At 39.8% G+C, this 16,987-nt stretch overlaps 1 protein-coding gene across 3 annotated transcripts in view; it reads left to right on the top strand.

Moving 5' to 3' along the window:
- KDM5A (lysine demethylase 5A) overlaps positions 1–16,987 on the top strand; it is a 107,486-nt gene that overhangs the window by 30,470 nt on the left and 60,029 nt on the right. For all 3 annotated transcript variants that reach the window (XM_031650192.1, XM_021921889.2, XM_021921888.2), the window contains 8 exons: positions 837–942; positions 2,122–2,213; positions 2,819–2,977; positions 4,719–4,838; positions 6,862–7,020; positions 11,719–11,900; positions 12,486–12,648; positions 14,076–14,195. In XM_031650192.1, coding sequence (XP_031506052.1) covers positions 837–942; positions 2,122–2,213; positions 2,819–2,977; positions 4,719–4,838; positions 6,862–7,020; positions 11,719–11,900; positions 12,486–12,648; positions 14,076–14,195 — 1,101 coding nt within the window. The remainder of the gene's footprint in view (positions 1–836; positions 943–2,121; positions 2,214–2,818; positions 2,978–4,718; positions 4,839–6,861; positions 7,021–11,718; positions 11,901–12,485; positions 12,649–14,075; positions 14,196–16,987) is intronic.

The following is a 16,987-nucleotide window of genomic DNA, read 5'->3' as shown; positions in this document are numbered from 1 at the left end:
GTAGAGACGGGGGTCACTATGTTGCCCAGGCTGGGAGAAGCTTTCCCATTGATTGATTCAGGGTCTCATCTATCGCCCAGGGTGGGGAGTTCAGCAGCATGATCTCACCTCACTGCCTCAACCGCTCAAACTCAAGTGATCCTCCAACCTCAGCCTCCCAAGTAGCTGGGACTACAGATGCACACCACCTTGCCTGGCTAATTTTTGTACTTTTTGTCGAAATGGGGTTTCCCTGTGTTGCCCAGGCTGGTCTGTAACTACTGAACTCAAATGATCCACCTGCCTTGGCCTCCCAATGTGGTGGGATTACAGGTGTGAACCACTGTGCCTGGCCATTTGCCTTTTATTAGAAGATGGCAATCTTTCCCAGGGGATTCCAGTACAATTTTTTAATGTTCCACTGGCTAGAACTGGATCACATTCCCACCCCTTTGTTGGTCATCACCAACAAAGAAAAATGAGATTAGTATGATTGACTTAGGACAGTCACAGTTCATGTCCTGAGATGCCCTCTAATCAAATACAGGTGTCCAGTAGCAAGTTAGAAGTGGGGATTTCTGTGGTGTGATAACCGGCAGTGTCTGTCTTTAGACAGCTTGACAACTGTGCTTTTATGAGTCATACACAAATTTTATTTTGTGGAAAGGAATCTGGGTGCATGGTGTTTTGGTGACTGTTTTCAGCTGTGGTAATGAGGCAGCGAAGTGGATTTACAGAAAAGAAATCCAATAATTTGTTCTTTCGTTTTGAAGAGGATCCTGAAACTTTTCTGGGGTAAAAAAATAAATGCATGAATCAGCATAATTATGCTTACGTGAATTTTGCTTATTTTTTAGTCAGAATCTGGAGATGTGAATAGAAACACGGAATTGAAGAAACTTCAGATTTTTGGGGCTGGGCCCAAGGTTGTGGGCCTGGCAATGGGAACAAAAGATAAAGAAGGTAAGATTTGTTATTTGATCATGAAAAGAAATAAGGTAGAATATGGTTGTAAAAACATTCAAATGATACTTGAATTGCAGTCTGTGCTGGGAATTTCTTAAGAATTGTAAAGTTGCAATGTGGTTCCCAGGCACATCGCCTGTTTTAATGCCAGATATCTTAAGTTTAAGGTGTGAAGAGCAATCTTATGTTGAATTTTTATGATTTTGGAGGAGAGGATTTTCCTTCTCTATATCTAATATATGACACAAATTTATTGCAGTTTATAAGGCTGGTTTATGAGAGAATGGTGGAATTAATGGTTCTTACCTAGTGAGCTAAAGCTTGTGACTCTTAGTATCAACATACGCTGGGGGAAACTTAGAATTTTAAAATTCTAACCATAATTTTGATTTTAAAAATAATTGTCCTTGATATATTATGTCACTTCATTTAAATAAACTGTTTTTTTAAGTAAGTCTAGTGCTCGGCTTCACGTTTGGAGGTTTTTTGTCAGTAGAACTGCTCGTGCAAAGATCAGGGTCCACTGTTCTCTTTATGCAACATGTCAATTTTAAAACCGTTTAGGCTGGATATGTTTTGACTATATCAGAACTTAATGAAATGCTACAGTCACAAATACTAATTACTATGTATTTAGATGTGTAGTTAAATCATACAATTCAGATAGTGGACTGAACTCTAGAAGATTAAATAATATTGTTCCATCTCTCTTAAAACATCCCATGTAATAAGACTCACTAGATACATTGTAATAATGATAATATTTCTTTTTGAAGAATTAAGTACTTTATTTTTGTTATTCTTGTAATTACAGTATTGGCTATCAACAGTCTTAGAAATTAGTCCCTAATTTGGGAGTTCCTCCAAGTAATACCTGTGGGTTGTATGTAGTACGTACTGCATACAAATACAGCATTAATGGGTAAGCTCTCTGGATCCTACGTGACTGGATTAGAATCTTAAATCTGCCTTGCTGTATGATTTTGAGCAAGTTATTAACTTTGCTGTACCTCAGGTTCTTCATCTTCAGTGAGAGATAATAAATAGTATATCTACCTCTAGATAGATAAACAGTTGTAAGATTTTAACTAATTTAAATAATTTTAAATAGTGTCTCGTCCATAGTAAGCTCTCAACATTAGTTTTTACTATTATTGTATAACTTTTTATTTCAAGATGAGGTCACCCGAAGACGAAAAGTTACCAACAGGTCAGACGCATTTAACATGCAAATGAGACAACGGAAAGGCACTCTCTCTGTTAACTTTGTAAGTGTTTTGGGGTCCGTCAGGAGGGAAAGGATTTATTTTTATTATAGTTTTGCACTTTCTATCCTGGTATATCTTGGTATGTATTTAGTTAGCTCATTTGGTTAGAAGACTTGATGGCAAATCTATGAAGTTACAGCTTTTGTTTATGTTGTTAACCTTGCTTTGTCCTATGTACGTAGGCTGCTTCCTGTAAGTCATATACCTTATGGGTAACCAAGTGAGAGCATGAAAATGAATCTGTGTAATCATTGAGTTCTATCATAGACAGTCTCGGTCTTCATTCTCTATCAAAGAGTATTCGTATATGGGAAGAAGGACATGGTATTTTAAAAAATATATGTAAATTGATTTTCAAATACCCTAGATTAGTAGTCTTTCTTTAACAACCTGATATACTTTTATTAACTTGCTTGTAAAAACTCTGGAGGAAAATTTAGGGAGTTTTGTGAAAAGCTGTTTAAATACAATTTCTTGAAATAGACATTCAGGATTTAAGTTATGTTTACTTTTCAGTTGCATTATTTTGTTTGTTTCAGCTAAGGAGTTCCTGGTAAAAATTTAGTATTATGGAAAATAGCCTTTTATTTTTATTTTTTTAACAGGTTGATCTCTATGTTTGTATGTTTTGTGGTCGGGGAAACAATGAAGATAAGTTGCTTTTGTGTGACGGATGTGATGACAGCTATCATACATTTTGTCTAATTCCTCCACTACCTGATGTGCCCAAAGGAGACTGGAGGTGTCCTAAATGTGTCGCTGAGGTACAAGTCTAACCTCTATGGATCCTTTTTTAACTAAAAACAATAATACATGCATGTACACATACATGTAAACATATTCCCAATTATGTTTCCTTTTGTCATTCTCTCTTCATTATGTGGTGTTTAAAATTTCCGGGACTTTTCTTTTTTTGAGATTGTGTATTGCTTTGTCACCAGGCTGGAATGCAATGGCGTGATCTCAGCTCACTGCAACCTCCACCTCCCGGGTTCAAGCGATTCTCCTGCCTCAGCCTCCCAAGTAGCTGGGACTACAAGGCACGAGCCACTACGCCCAGCTAATTTTTGTATTTTTAGTAGAGACCATGGTTTCACCATGTTGGCCAGGATAGTCTCGGTCTCTTGACCTCCTGATCTGCGTGCCTCGGCTTCCCAAAGTGCTGGGATTACAGGCATGAGCCACCGTGCCTGGTCAATTTCCAGGACTTAAAATGTCTATGTTGAATGGAAATGTAACAATTGTATTGTGGTAGCTTGCCTTTCAAAGGTTCTTTTTCTGACTGTTGGTTAGGTCATTCTGTTTATTGATGCAGATAATGAGACTTTATTATATTGCTGGACAACAATAAAAATGAAGAAAAGCATAGATTGTTTTTTCTCTATTAATTGAAAGTATAACCAGACATGAAACTGTAGAACTTGGGATTTATGCATCCAATTTCATGCTATTAAATAAATTGATGATAGCTTTTATTTATTTACTATTTATTTGTTTACTTTTTTGAGACAGGGTCTACAGCCTCTCACCCAGGCTACAGTGCAGTGGCACGATCTCAGCTCACTGCAACTTCTGACGTCTGGGCTCAGGTGATACTCCCAGCTCAGCCTCCCTACAGATGTACGCCACCACGCCCAGCTAATTTTTGTATTTTTTGTAGAGACAAGGTTTTACCATGTTGGCCAGGCTGGTCTAAACTCCTGGACTCAAGTGGTCCACCTGCCTTGACCTTCCAAAGTGCTGGGATTACAGATGCGAGCCACTGTTCTGGGCCCTGGTGGTATCTTTTAGCTTGCCCAAATTTTTACTTGATTGTGCTAAATTTTTCTTAGTGAAAGATTGTAGTACTGTCATTGTCGTGAAATGCCCAGTCTGTTTACTTTTTTTAACAAAATGCTGTGATAGGACATTAAAGAGAAGGTGTTGGCTGGGTGTATGTAAATGCATTCAAAGGTCTTTTATGCCGTTTGAATTATTGCTTATTTACTATTCTCAAGGTTAAAAGATTCAGAGGCAATTCTACTCTGAGTGAGTCATTGTGTTAAGACACTGGTCATGGTGATTGGTAGTGTGAGCAAGCTATTCTCTTAGTCTGATATCCTCACAGTCCAGTGGCTGTCCCCTTATCCATTACCTTTCCCTCCTCCATGAACATGTATTTTCTCCGTGGCCAAAACCGCTGGTGTGCCAAGAGTGTTAGGCATCCCTCGGGATGATTCCGGTCAGTCCTTTAGATGTTTGTCTTGGTGCCTGAACTTAATGCTACTCTGGATCTAAAGCCGTCTTAGTGCCGCCTTCCTGTTGGAAGGCTGTGACGATGATGTCGAGACTCTAGAAAATACTTCCTGATACTGTATTGTAAGGAGCTGATACTTGTTTTGTTGTCTAGGGTTGATTGGATTTGCTTTACCTAGGGAAATGATCAAAGAAGTTAGTAACTAAGAGCCTTAAAGCTTTCTTCAGTTTCGTTTCAGTGAGTGAATCTTACATATTTTTTCTTTCCAGGAATGTAGCAAACCTCGAGAAGCCTTTGGATTTGAACAAGCTGTACGAGAGTATACACTTCAGAGCTTTGGAGAGATGGCAGATAATTTTAAGTCTGATTATTTTAATATGCCAGTCCATGTGAGTAAACTATCTTTTAGGTCAGTCTGGGGAGGTACAAAGATTTACCTGAGTCCAAAGCCTTCAGTTTCCTCTTTTTTTTTTTTTTTTTTTGAGACAGAGTCTTACTTTGTCACCCAGGCTGGAGTGCAGTGGCACAATCTCGGCTCACTGCAACCTCTGCCTCCCAGGTTCAAGCGATTCTCCTGCCTCAGCCTCCTGAGTAGCTGGGACTACAGGCACCGCCACCATGCCCAGCTAATTTCTGTATTTTTAGTAGAGACGGAGTTTTACCATATTGACCAGGCTGGTCTCGAACTCCTGACCTTGTGATTTGCCTGCCTCGGCCTCCCAAAGTGCTGGGATTACAGGCATGAGCCACTGTGCCCGGCCTTCTCTTTTACTTTTATTATTTTGTAGAAAACAGGGACTGCATGAAAAAGATGATGAAACACTGCATCTTAAAATCAGGGGCCTGACATCTATTTCTTTTCCTTTCACTGTCTGTTGTGGCAGTATGTACTCCTTTGTTGTAAAATCTATTTTTTTTTTTTTGAGTTGGAGTCTCATTCTGTCACCCAGGCTGGAGTGCAGTGGTGCAATCTTGGTTCACTGCAGCCTCCTACCCCCAGGGCCAAGTGATTCTCCTGCCTCAGCCTACCAAGTTGCTGGGACTACAGGTGTGCACTGCTATACCTGACTAATTTTTGGATTTTTTTTTTTTTTTTAAACAGAGTCTCGCTCTGTTGCCCAGGCTGGAGTGCAGTGGCACCATCTCTGCTCACTGCAGCCTCCACTGCCCGGGTTCAAGCAGTTCTCCTGTCTCAGCCTCCCAAGTAACTGGGACTACAGGTGCACTCAACCACTGCCAGCTGATTTTTGTGTTTTTAGAAGAGATGGGGTTCACCATATTGGTCAGGCTGGTCTCGAACTCCTGACCTCAGGTTATCCACCTGCCTTGGCCTCCCAAAATTCTGGGATTACAGCCATGAGCCACTGCGCCCAGCCAATTTTTGTATTTTTAATAGAGATGGGATTTTACCATGTCACCTAGGCTGGTCTCGATCTCCTGACCTCAAGTGATCTGTCTGCCTCGGCCTCCCAAAGTGCTGGGATTATAGGTATGAGCCACTGCGCACCACTGTAAAGTCTATTTTGATGCTCGAATTGTTATATTAGCCCTCTATGAGTAATCCTTTACAGAAAAGCATAAAGTATTGGACAATTGCTGCTTTTCTTTATTTTTACTGTGGGGTTTGCTTCTTTTCCTAGGATATCTTAGGCTTTTTTAGTCCCTGTCCAAAAAATTTGCTATAGTTATTAAAATTTAGTCTTGCCTTAAAGACTTGAAATCTCAACCCAGATGCCCATCAATGATAGACTAGATAAAGAAAATGTGGCACATATATACCATGGAATACTATGCAGCCGTAAAAAAGGGTAAGTTCATGTTCTTTGCAGGGACATGGATGAATCTGGAAACCATCATTCTCAACAAACTAACACAGGAACAGAAAACCAAACGCCCCATGTTCTCACTCGTAAGTGGGAGTTGAACAGTGAGAACACATGGACACAGGGAGGGGAACATCACACACCAGCGCCTGTCTGGGGGGTCGGGGCTAGCATTAGGAGAAATACTCAATGTAGAACTTAAAGTATAATAAAAAACAAAAAGAAAATGAAATTTTGTGTTAAAATCATCAAATAAAAGGCAAAACATAGAAGCTATTAAAAAATTTAGTCTTGCTGTTTACATTTCCTTATTCCTCCTTGATTTCCTGGTTCATCTTTGTTCTTACTCTTGGGAAACAGTTTCCTTCAGAAAAGGGCAGCACAGTTCATTACGTTTTTCTGAATGTCCGAGTTATCTCAGCTTTTCCCTGTTCTCAATGGAAAAAGCTAGGGTCTGGGTCTTCTCTAGGGAATCAGAAGATTTTTAATCTCATCATGGGTTTGTGTTTACTTGACCCTGTGTATTATGTTATACTGGGTTATAGTTATAGCGGTTTAATAATTTGTCGTCTTTCTTTTCCCTGTGTAGATGGTTCCCACAGAACTAGTAGAAAAGGAATTTTGGCGGCTGGTAAGCAGCATTGAAGAAGATGTTATCGTGGAATATGGGGCAGATATCTCCTCAAAAGACTTTGGAAGTGGATTTCCGGTGAAGGATGGGCGGAGAAAGATGCTGCCAGAAGAAGAGGTGCAGATTTATTCAAACTTTTGCTCACCTCCAAGCTGATTTAGCTTTTGCATAGAAAACTACAATTCTTTATCTTAAGGGATCACATTAACTTAAAATATTAAATATGTAGGATTTGGCAGTATAAATAATCTTCGGTTTTGAAAACAATGAATTCAGAATACTTTCAAAAATTATTTAACTCTGCATTTTTGTTGTTGTTGAGAAGGAATCTCGCCTCTGTCGCCCAGGCTGAAGCACGAGCTTAGCTCACTGCAACCTCCACCTCCTGGGTTCAAGCAGTTCTCTTGCCTCCGCCTTCCGAGTAGCTGGTATTACAGGTACCTGCTATTATGCCTGGCTGATTTTTGTATTTTTGTAGAGACAGGGTTTCACCGTGTTGGCCAGGATGGTCTTGAACTCCTGACGTCAGGTGATCTGCCCGCCTCGGCCTCCCAAAGTGCTGGGATTACAGGCGTGAGCCACCGTGCCTGGCTATTAACTCAGCATTTTTTTTTTTTTTAAGTGGAGTTTTGCTCCTGTTGCCCTGGCTAGAGTGCAGTGGCGTGATCTTGTCTCACCGCAACCTCTGCCTCCCGGGTTCAAGCAGTTCTCCTGCCTCAGCCTCCCCAGTAGCTAGGATTACAGGCATGCGCCACCACGCCTGGCTAATTTTGTATTTTTAGTGGGGTTTCTCCATGTTGGTCAGGCTGGTCTTGAACTCCCGACCTCAGGTGATCCACCTGTCTTGGCCTCCCAGAGTGCTGGGGTTACAGGCATGAGTCTCTGTGCCCGGTCAGCTCTGCGTTTTAAAACTAATTTAGGCTGAGTGGAATGACTCACGCCTGTAATCCCAGAACTTTGAGAGGCCAAGGTGGAAAGGTCACCCGAAGCCAGGAGTGACAGAAGAAAATCCTATCTCTTAAAGAAAAGGAGAAAAATCTAATTAGTTTAAAATTTTAACTCCAGTTTAATATTTTTGCCTAGTTCTTTCTGTTGTAAAATCCAGGGCAGGCATGGTGGCTCACGCCTGTAATCCCGCACTCTGTGAGGCCAAGGTAGGTGGATCACGAGGTCAGGAGTTTAAGACCAGCCTGGCCAAGATGGTGAAACCCCGTCTCTACTGAAAACACAAAAATTAGCCATGCATGGTGGCAGGTGACTGTACTCCCTGGGAGGCTGAGGCAGGAAAACTGCTTGAACCCAGGAGGTGGAGGTTGCAGTGAGCTGAGATTGTGCCACTACATTCCAGCCTTGGCAACAGTGAGACTCTGTCTCAAAAAATAAAAAAAAGAAAGTTTAGAAATATTTGATTCTATGTTTATCATATTGTTTCATTTTTCAAAACATATGTTTCCCTTTTGAATATAGGATAAATCTAAGCTTCTCAGTCCAAAACTTAAAATTAAAGATCTAATCTTTTTTTCTAGTGTTATTTCCTGTATTTTTGAGTATGACTATTCCATTCTGCCGCTTCACCAGCTAGACTAGTATATACTCTGTAATTTACCTTTTACATTCTTGTAGCTCTTCCTCCTAGAATGTTTATTCAAATCTTATCTGTCCTTCAACGCTCAACACAATTTCTTCCTTGCTGTGAAGTTTTCCTAACAATCTTTGTTGTCCTTTCTCGTACTGCTATAAATAAATACTTGAGACTGGGTAATTTATCAAGCAAAGAGGCTGTACAGATTCCACAGGCTGTACAGGTAGCATGGCTGAGGAGGCTTTGGGAAACTTTCAATTATGGCAGAAGGTGAAGGCTAAGCAGGCACGTCTTACGTGGCCAGAGCAGGAGGAAGAGAGAGAAGCGGGAGTTTCTCCACACTTTTTTTTTTTGAGACAGAGTCTCGTGCTGTCGCCCAGGCTGGAGTGCAGTGGCCGGATCTCAGCTCACTGCAAGCTCCGCCTCCCGGGTTCATGCCATTCTCCTGCCTCAGCCTCCCGAGTAGCTGGGACTACAGGCGCCTGCCACCTTGCCTGGCTATTTTTTTTGTGTTTTTTAGTAGAGACGAGGTTTCACTGTGTTAGCCAGGATGGTCTCGATCTCCTGACCTCGTGATCCGCCCGTCTCGGCCTCCCAAAGTGCTGGAATTACAGGCTTGAGCCACCGCACCCGGCCTCCACACTTTTAAACAACCAGATCTCGTGAGAACTCACTGTTGTGAGAACAGCAAGGGGGGGATATCTGCCCCCATGATCCGGTCACCTTCCACCAGACACCTCCTCCAACATTGGGTATTCCAGTTCAACATGAGATTTGGGTAGGGACACAAATCCAAACCATATCACAATCCAAACCCATGATGATCACTGTTTTGTTGTCCTCTGAAGAACTGTATTTTTCTCTTCTATGTGTATTTGGAATTTTATATATGTTACCTTGTATTGTAACTTTTTTTTTTTTGAGATGGAGTCTCGCTCTGTTTCCCAGGCTGGATTGCAGTGAGGCAATCTTGACTAACTGCATGCTCCACCTCCTGGGTTCAGGCACTTCTGCCTCAGCCTCCCTAGTAGCTGGGGCCACAGGCGTGCACCACCATACTCGGCTGGTTTTTGTATTTTTACTAGTGATGGGATTTCACAGTGTTGGCCAGTCTGGTTTCGAACTCCTGACCTCAAGTGATCCACCAGCCTCGGCCTCCCAGTGTTCTTTTTGTTTGTAGACCTAGTCTCTTCAATGAAATTCACTGTTTTTCAGCCAACCAACTGACCAATCAAAAAACATTGAGCGATAACCTGTTGAGATTCTTTTATTTCGTTTTTTGTTAGCCTGTTGAACTTTAGGGATGGATCTCTCTGCCATTTCTTATTGGAATTCTTAGTTAAACCTATGTTGGACTTTGTTATTCTATCGTCTGTGACTTTTTTTTTCTTTTTTCTTTTTTTTTTTTTTAGTGAGACAGCGTCTCACTCTGTCTTTCAGGCTGGAGTGCAGTGGCATGATCTTGGCTCACAGCTTCAGTCTCCTGGGCTCAGGGGATCCTCCCACCTCAGCCTCCCTAGTAGCTGGAACACCACCACGCCTGGCTAATTTTTGTATTTTTTGTGGAGATGGGGTCTTGCCATGTTGACCAGGCTGGTCTCAAATTCCTGGGCTGAAGTCATCTGCCTGCCTGGACCTCTGAGATTACAGGCATGAGCCACTGTGCCTGGCTTCTCTCTGACTCTTTTTTTTTTTTTTTTGAGACAGAGTTTCGCTCTTGTTGCTCAGGCTGGAGTGCAATGGGGCGATCTCGGCAATCTCCGCCTCCTGGTTTCAAGTGATACTCCCGTCTCAGCCTCCCCAGTAGCTGGGATTATAGGCGCCTGCCACCATGCCCAGCTAATTTTTTGTATTTTTAGTAGAGACAAAGTTTCACTGTGTTGGCCAGACTGGTCTCAAACTCCTGACCTCAGGTGATCTACCTGCCTCACCGTCCCAAAGTGCTGGGATTACAGGTGTGAGCCACTGCACCCAGCCCGCCTCTCTGTGACTCTTAATTACAGTTTGAAAGTTTGTATATTTCTGTGCTGCATTATAGATAATTTCCTCAAACCTGTCTTCTAGTTCACAAATTCTCTTTAGCTTTGTCATTGGCTCTTTAACTTCTTACCTTGACGGTTTTTTATTTTTAGCTTGTATTATAGAAACTTCTAAGCAGTAAGCACAATAATGACCCTACCCCCACCCCTGCGAGCTCCTGACGTCCACATTCAGTTATCAACTTTCTAATAGCAGATTCTCATATCTGCTTCTGCATTCAAACTGTTATGATAGCACATATAATCTTTCCCCTGGAAAACTCACACTATACTCCTGCAAGAATGTAAGTGGAAAAGGCAAATGATGTCTTAGAATTACTATGAAGATAGTTTGACTTAGTGGATCCTCTGGATCCCATTTTGAGAACTGCTCTCCGTAAAGATGATAAGCACTTTTTTAAGTCACAGCCTCATACGGCTTCAGGGATGGATGTTGGAAAGTCATTCTCCAGTGCCAGTCTCCAGTTAGAAGCCCCTGTGAAAACCCTTGCAACAGCTTCCTTTTTTATTCTGGCTGGCTTCCGCTCTGTTTCCAGAAACTGGGAATTCCCTTTTCTTTTGGGTTCAGCTGTGAAGTTTTTTTGGTTATTGTTATCATTTGTCCAGTATTTCTAGGTGTGTTTGTATAATGGTTAGGAGTGATGGCAGTGACTTTCTGCATTGTGTCAGTCTTCATTGTTGCCACAAGTTCAGGATTATATGTATTATTACATTTTGTCTTTACAGTATCTAGCACCATTCCATCAATATAGTAATAAGATTTTAGGATATTATGCTACTGGGTATAAAATAGAAATATTGATGTTGTATTAAGGTGGGACCCATTTTCCTGACCGACTGGAGAATAAAGAATTGCTCATGTGCTTTGGAGTAACCAGAGGCATCTGAGATAAAGGGAATCTAAGTAGAACCTAGACAGAAGGTAGGATTAAATATTGAGTTATATGAGTTACATGGTAAACCAGAGGTATCTGAGATAAAGGATATCTAAATAGAACCTAGACAGAAGGTAGGATTAAATATTGAGTTATACGAGTTACATGTAGTGGATAGCAAAGATCACAGACTGTATGCACTAGAGTATAAATATTATAAAATTTTTTACTTTTCTGGAAAGATTCCCTTGACATTTCTATTGAGCACTTTTCATTCCGATTTTTCATTTACAGTTTTTTTTTTTTCCCTCTCTTACAGGAATATGCACTTTCTGGTTGGAATTTGAATAACATGCCTGTCCTGGAACAGTCTGTTCTTGCACATATTAATGTGGACATCTCTGGCATGAAAGTGCCATGGCTCTATGTGGGAATGTGTTTCTCTTCTTTTTGCTGGCACATTGAAGATCACTGGAGTTATTCCATCAACTACTTGCACTGGTATGTACAGTCTAAAATACAGCATGCGTGGACTCTGCTGAAGTCTAGTGGATTAATGATGCCAAGTTTTTGATCTTTAAGGTTTACAGACAGAGTCTGTTTAAGGTTTCCATAATTTCTAGCCTTGGCCTGTTTCTTTGGGTAGTAAAACTGAACTCAGTGAAGCTGTTTAGAGGCATTCTGGAGAGCACTGATTGTTCTGATCATTGTGGGGATAGTTGGAATGTCCGTTATTCACATGGACCTGTGAATCAAGGTCATGTATCAGCATCCTTTGGGACAGTGCTTACTTTTCATATAGCGTCTTTCCTGTTTGAAGGTGTTTTCACTGATCTGCCTTCCAGAGTTCATGTACTGAGTTGCTTTTCTAATTGTAGTGATAAGTTTGTATCTGCCTATATATACTACTATTTACTTACCTCCTGTTGTGAACAACAACACAGGTTTATGAGATGGTTGCTAGAATTCAGGGCATATAATCTGACCATGGAATAAGACAAGTTAATTATAATTTGGTGGACTGGAATCAGATGCCCTAGCCTCATTGGTACCATGTTCTGCCTAAACAGTTATTTCTTTTGCTAGGGGGGAGCCAAAGACATGGTATGGTGTGCCATCTCATGCTGCAGAACAGCTGGAGGAGGTGATGAGAGAGCTGGCCCCTGAGTTATTTGAATCCCAGCCTGATCTTCTGCATCAGTTAGTCACCATCATGAACCCCAATGTGCTGATGGAGCATGGTGTGCCTGTGAGTCTTTTGCTGTCTTCCTTCAGTTTCTTGTTTGTTTGTTTTTTTCATTTTTGAAACAGGGTCTTGCTCTGTGGCCCAGGCTGGAGTGCAGTGGCACAATGATTGCTCATTGCAGCCTCGACCTGCTCAGCTCAAGCAGTTCTCCTGCCTCAGCCTGGTGAGTGGCTGGGACTGTAAGAGCATACCACCACCCCCGGCTAATTTGTTGTATGTTTTTAGAGACGAAACCTTGTTGTGTTGCCCACGCTGTTCTCGAACTCCTGAGCTCAAGCAGCCCTCCCACCTCGACCCCCCAAAGTGTTGGGATTACAGGTGCGAGCCACTGCACCCAGCCAGTAGTTTTAATTTAAAGTTATTTTAGCTTTTGATTAGATAGAATAATGACATGTGCTTTGTTTTATAACTAGAAATGAGTCATAACATCTTTTAGCCAAATTAGAATTTATACTCTGCAGGGAACAACTTTTACCTGATTAAGAAGGGGAGTATTAAAGTACGAATCATACTTTATGTATAGCTACCTATTCACATAACCTTCTTTTTTCAGTAAATATTACATCCTACTTTGAACAAAAATCTCATATTCTTTGTTATCCCTGTTTAACCAAAGCAGAGGTATTTTAAGTGGTGGCTCTAATAACTAATAAGGATGCTTATCCTAATAACTAATAAGTATGCTTATCCTTATTTTCTCAGATTTCTTAGCTTTTAATACATGAGATAATGAAATAAAAATATACTGCAAATGCCTTTTTCACTTTTGAACCTAAGTTTGAAGATGTTTCTCAAATTCAAGCTAATGCCTGATAAAGTATAAATTTAACAGGTTTACTATAGATAATCAAATATTCATCATAACTTTAAAGAGAAAGTAGATTGAGTAACATTTATAAAGTTACTTTGTTTTTAAGTAATAAATTTATACCAGAATCTGAGACTTTTCAGGAGACATATAGTATTATTGTAAAACAAAGTGAGATTTCAAGAAAACTGATTTTGGGGACATCTCATTGGGGATGTCTCATGTGCTATTTGAGTTTAGTTAGTTCCAAAAAACTATCCAAAAGTAGCAGGAAGGTCTATTCTTTGCCACTATTTATGATACAAGAATAAAACAAATTCTTTTAATTGTAAAAATTGTATCAGTTTAAGAAACTCGTAGCTCATTGAGAGTAATTTTTTTTTTGAGAATTTCTTTTGGCTGCTAATTCTTGTCATGAATTATAATCTATTATCAGTGACTATTTTAAGAAGGTAGAATTCTGGCTATTTCTGATATCATTTTCCGATATGTTTAACTTAATGCTTTATTGTTTTCAGTTTTAGAAAATGCATCTGAAATTATCTGACTAATAAAATCTGTCTTCCTCTTTTTGTTGTTTTTATTTTTTATTTTTGTATCCCTGTTCCCAATTTGCATTTAGGTGTACAGGACCAATCAGTGTGCTGGCGAGTTTGTTGTGACCTTTCCTCGTGCCTATCACTCTGGATTTAACCAGGGCTACAACTTTGCTGAAGCTGTGAACTTCTGTACTGCTGACTGGGTCTGTTCTATAGCAAGTGGCTGTTGTACGTCTACTAACCCCCTATAAATATAAAGCAGCTCAGTTGCCATGTTTGCTTAGCTGGGCTGAGGGTAGGGTTCATCAGTATTTTAGTGGAGACTGGAGTGGCTATTATAGTTTAGAATGCTAAGTAGATTTCCATCACATTTTTTATTTTGAAGATTTCCATCGCATTTTTCATTTTGAAGATTTTATAGTTCTTACCCATTTATTATTTTCCTCATTCTGTTTGAACTTGCTTCCCTCATTTCCATTCTTTTCTTTCCCTTTCCCCTTCCGCCATTTCCTTCTTTCCTTCCTTTCCTTCTCTCCTTTGCTTTCCTTTATTTGGACTCCCTCCCTTCTGGTCAGGTGCTCAGAAGAGAGAGACTGTTTGAACTTATAAATAGTCAGTCGATTCTTTCTGAATCCTTCTTTTCTAAGGGAAAATACAGATTGGTGCAAAAGTAATAGTGGCTTTTGCCATTGATGATACAAGTTGGTGCACAAGTAATTGCAGTTTTAAAACCGCAACTACGGCCGGGCGCGGTGGCTCAAGCCTGTAATCCCAGCACTTTGGGAGGCCGAGACGGGCGGATCACGAGGTCAGGAGATCGAGACCATCTTGGCTAACACAGTGAAACCCCGTCTCTACTAAAAAATACAAAAAACTAGCCGGGCGAGGTGGCGGGCGCCTGTAGTCCCAGCTACTCGGGAGGCTGAGGCAGGAGAATGGCGTAAACCCGGGAGGCGGAGCTTACAGTGAGCTGAGATCCGGCCACTGCACTCCAGCCTGGGCGACAGAGCAAGACTCCGTCTCCAAAAAAAAAAAAAAAAACCGCAACTACTTGTGTACCAACGTATGGTTTTCTTAGCTTTTGCTTTCTCTGAGCATTTTTGGGACTTATTAAGGTGATCAGGCTTATAGAGATAATTTCAGATATTCTACCATATTTTCAAATACGTAGCTTTGAAATTTTACAAATTCCTTCATTTTTTTTTTTTCTGGTAGACAATTAGGTGATTTTATTAGTCTTGCCATTTTATGTTTTATTCTGTTCCTTTTTTTAATTTTAAAAGAGTAACTATAATATTGAGATCTCTGCACTATACTTTTATGTAAATGATAACGCTAGGTAATCACTGTTTTGCTTTTGTATGAAGTAGATAATCAAAAAGTATTTAGTGACTGTTATGTTGCTTGGGAGAAGGCTATACAGTATATTTATGATACACACTGACTTTATTTTCTTGTATGGGTGCTGTTTTTGTTGCTTCTGTTAACATTTTGGGGGCAACCCTTTAATAATGGATCTTATGTTTTCTGCAGGCACCTTAATTTGTTAAATTCCATGATTAACCATATAGAGATTGTTTTTGTTTCCTTTGCTAATGAGTAAAATGATACAATGAATAGTCTTTCTTGATCCAATAGTTTTGAAATTTTTTCTTATTAGGCTTTGGAAACAGCATAATTTAGCAAGAACAAGACTAGGCTTAGGATTTTGCCTTGGGCTTGAGCTCTGTTTTTAAACATTCAACCAGCATTTATTGAGTGTTTATGATACATGGTAATTGGCTAGGTATAGAAAATGGGAGGATTTAGGAGCTGGAGATAGTTTCTGCTGTTCCCCTTGTCACTGTTATTGGCATTTGACCTTGGGCAGCTTTTAACATTTCACTGGGCCTAAGTTTTTTAGCTGGTATGTAAAGATGCTGGTAGATTCACTTAATAACCTCAGACAAGTTAGAGGATATGCATGGAAGCCCTTGACACTCTTTAGAAGAAGGGTGTGATACAAGTTAAAAGTTGTAGCAATTTTAGCTCTGGAATAAATTAATGGGACTAATTTTTATAAGTTACAATGGGTAATCACTTCTATTTTATATGGCTTCCTCACATATTTTAATAGTTAAGAACTGCAAATCCCACAGTATGATTTTTTTCTTCTACTTGTTTTTGTATTGAGACTAGGTGAGAAATTTTTAAAGAGTACGTACTTAAGATATGAAAGAGTTGTGTGTTGTTAGTAGACAAAATAATTGCTAATCATAGGTTCAAAACACACACACACACACACAAACACACACACACACACACTCTCCTTGGGAAAGTTTTTTCTTTGAAGAGTATGGAAACACTGCATAATTCAGAGATAGCCTCATATTTTCTTTGATTTCTCGGATTCCTTTCTGCCTTTCTCAAACTGTAGATGGATTCTAAAAGGGTCTTAAAGGTCAATTTCTTATTTTTTCTCTCTTATATTACAAATACAAACAAAACTCCTTTATCCAAGTTCTTCTGCCTGAGCATAGGAAAGAAGTTGAAGTTGGAGTGCGTATTTATGTGTAGGGCATAGCTGTTGTTATAATTTGGCTTGTAGCTTGATAATTACGGAGATTTTCAAGATTTATTTTAAAGGCTGTAACTGTTCATTTATGAAAAGTGATGATTTAGTCATTTATTTCACTGTTAGGGAAATAAAGTATATAATTTTATAATTTCACTTTGAATTATCTTTCTGCCAGGCTTGTTTTTAAAGTAGTTTCTAGATGCTAAAATCTAAATCGTCCTTTGTTTTGGTTTTTGCAAAAAAAACTAAATGTCAGCCAATGTGGATTGCTTAAGTATTACTTTTTCCCTGTTTCCTATTTTTTTCTTTTTTTTTCGTCTAATAACATCTATTCTTCTTGTTCTATGGAAATTTGAGTCCTGAGTATTTCCACTTAACCCTTTTTGGCTTGAACTTATTTAATTATTTACTTTTACAGTATTTTTCTTTTTCTTGTAA

This window comes from Papio anubis, chromosome 9 (genome assembly GCF_008728515.1).
Source record: "Papio anubis isolate 15944 chromosome 9, Panubis1.0, whole genome shotgun sequence".
NCBI classification, from domain to species: Eukaryota; Metazoa; Chordata; class Mammalia; order Primates; family Cercopithecidae; genus Papio; species Papio anubis.
Note: the sequence above shows the minus strand (reverse complement) of the source record. Positions and strands in the feature narration are given on the sequence as shown.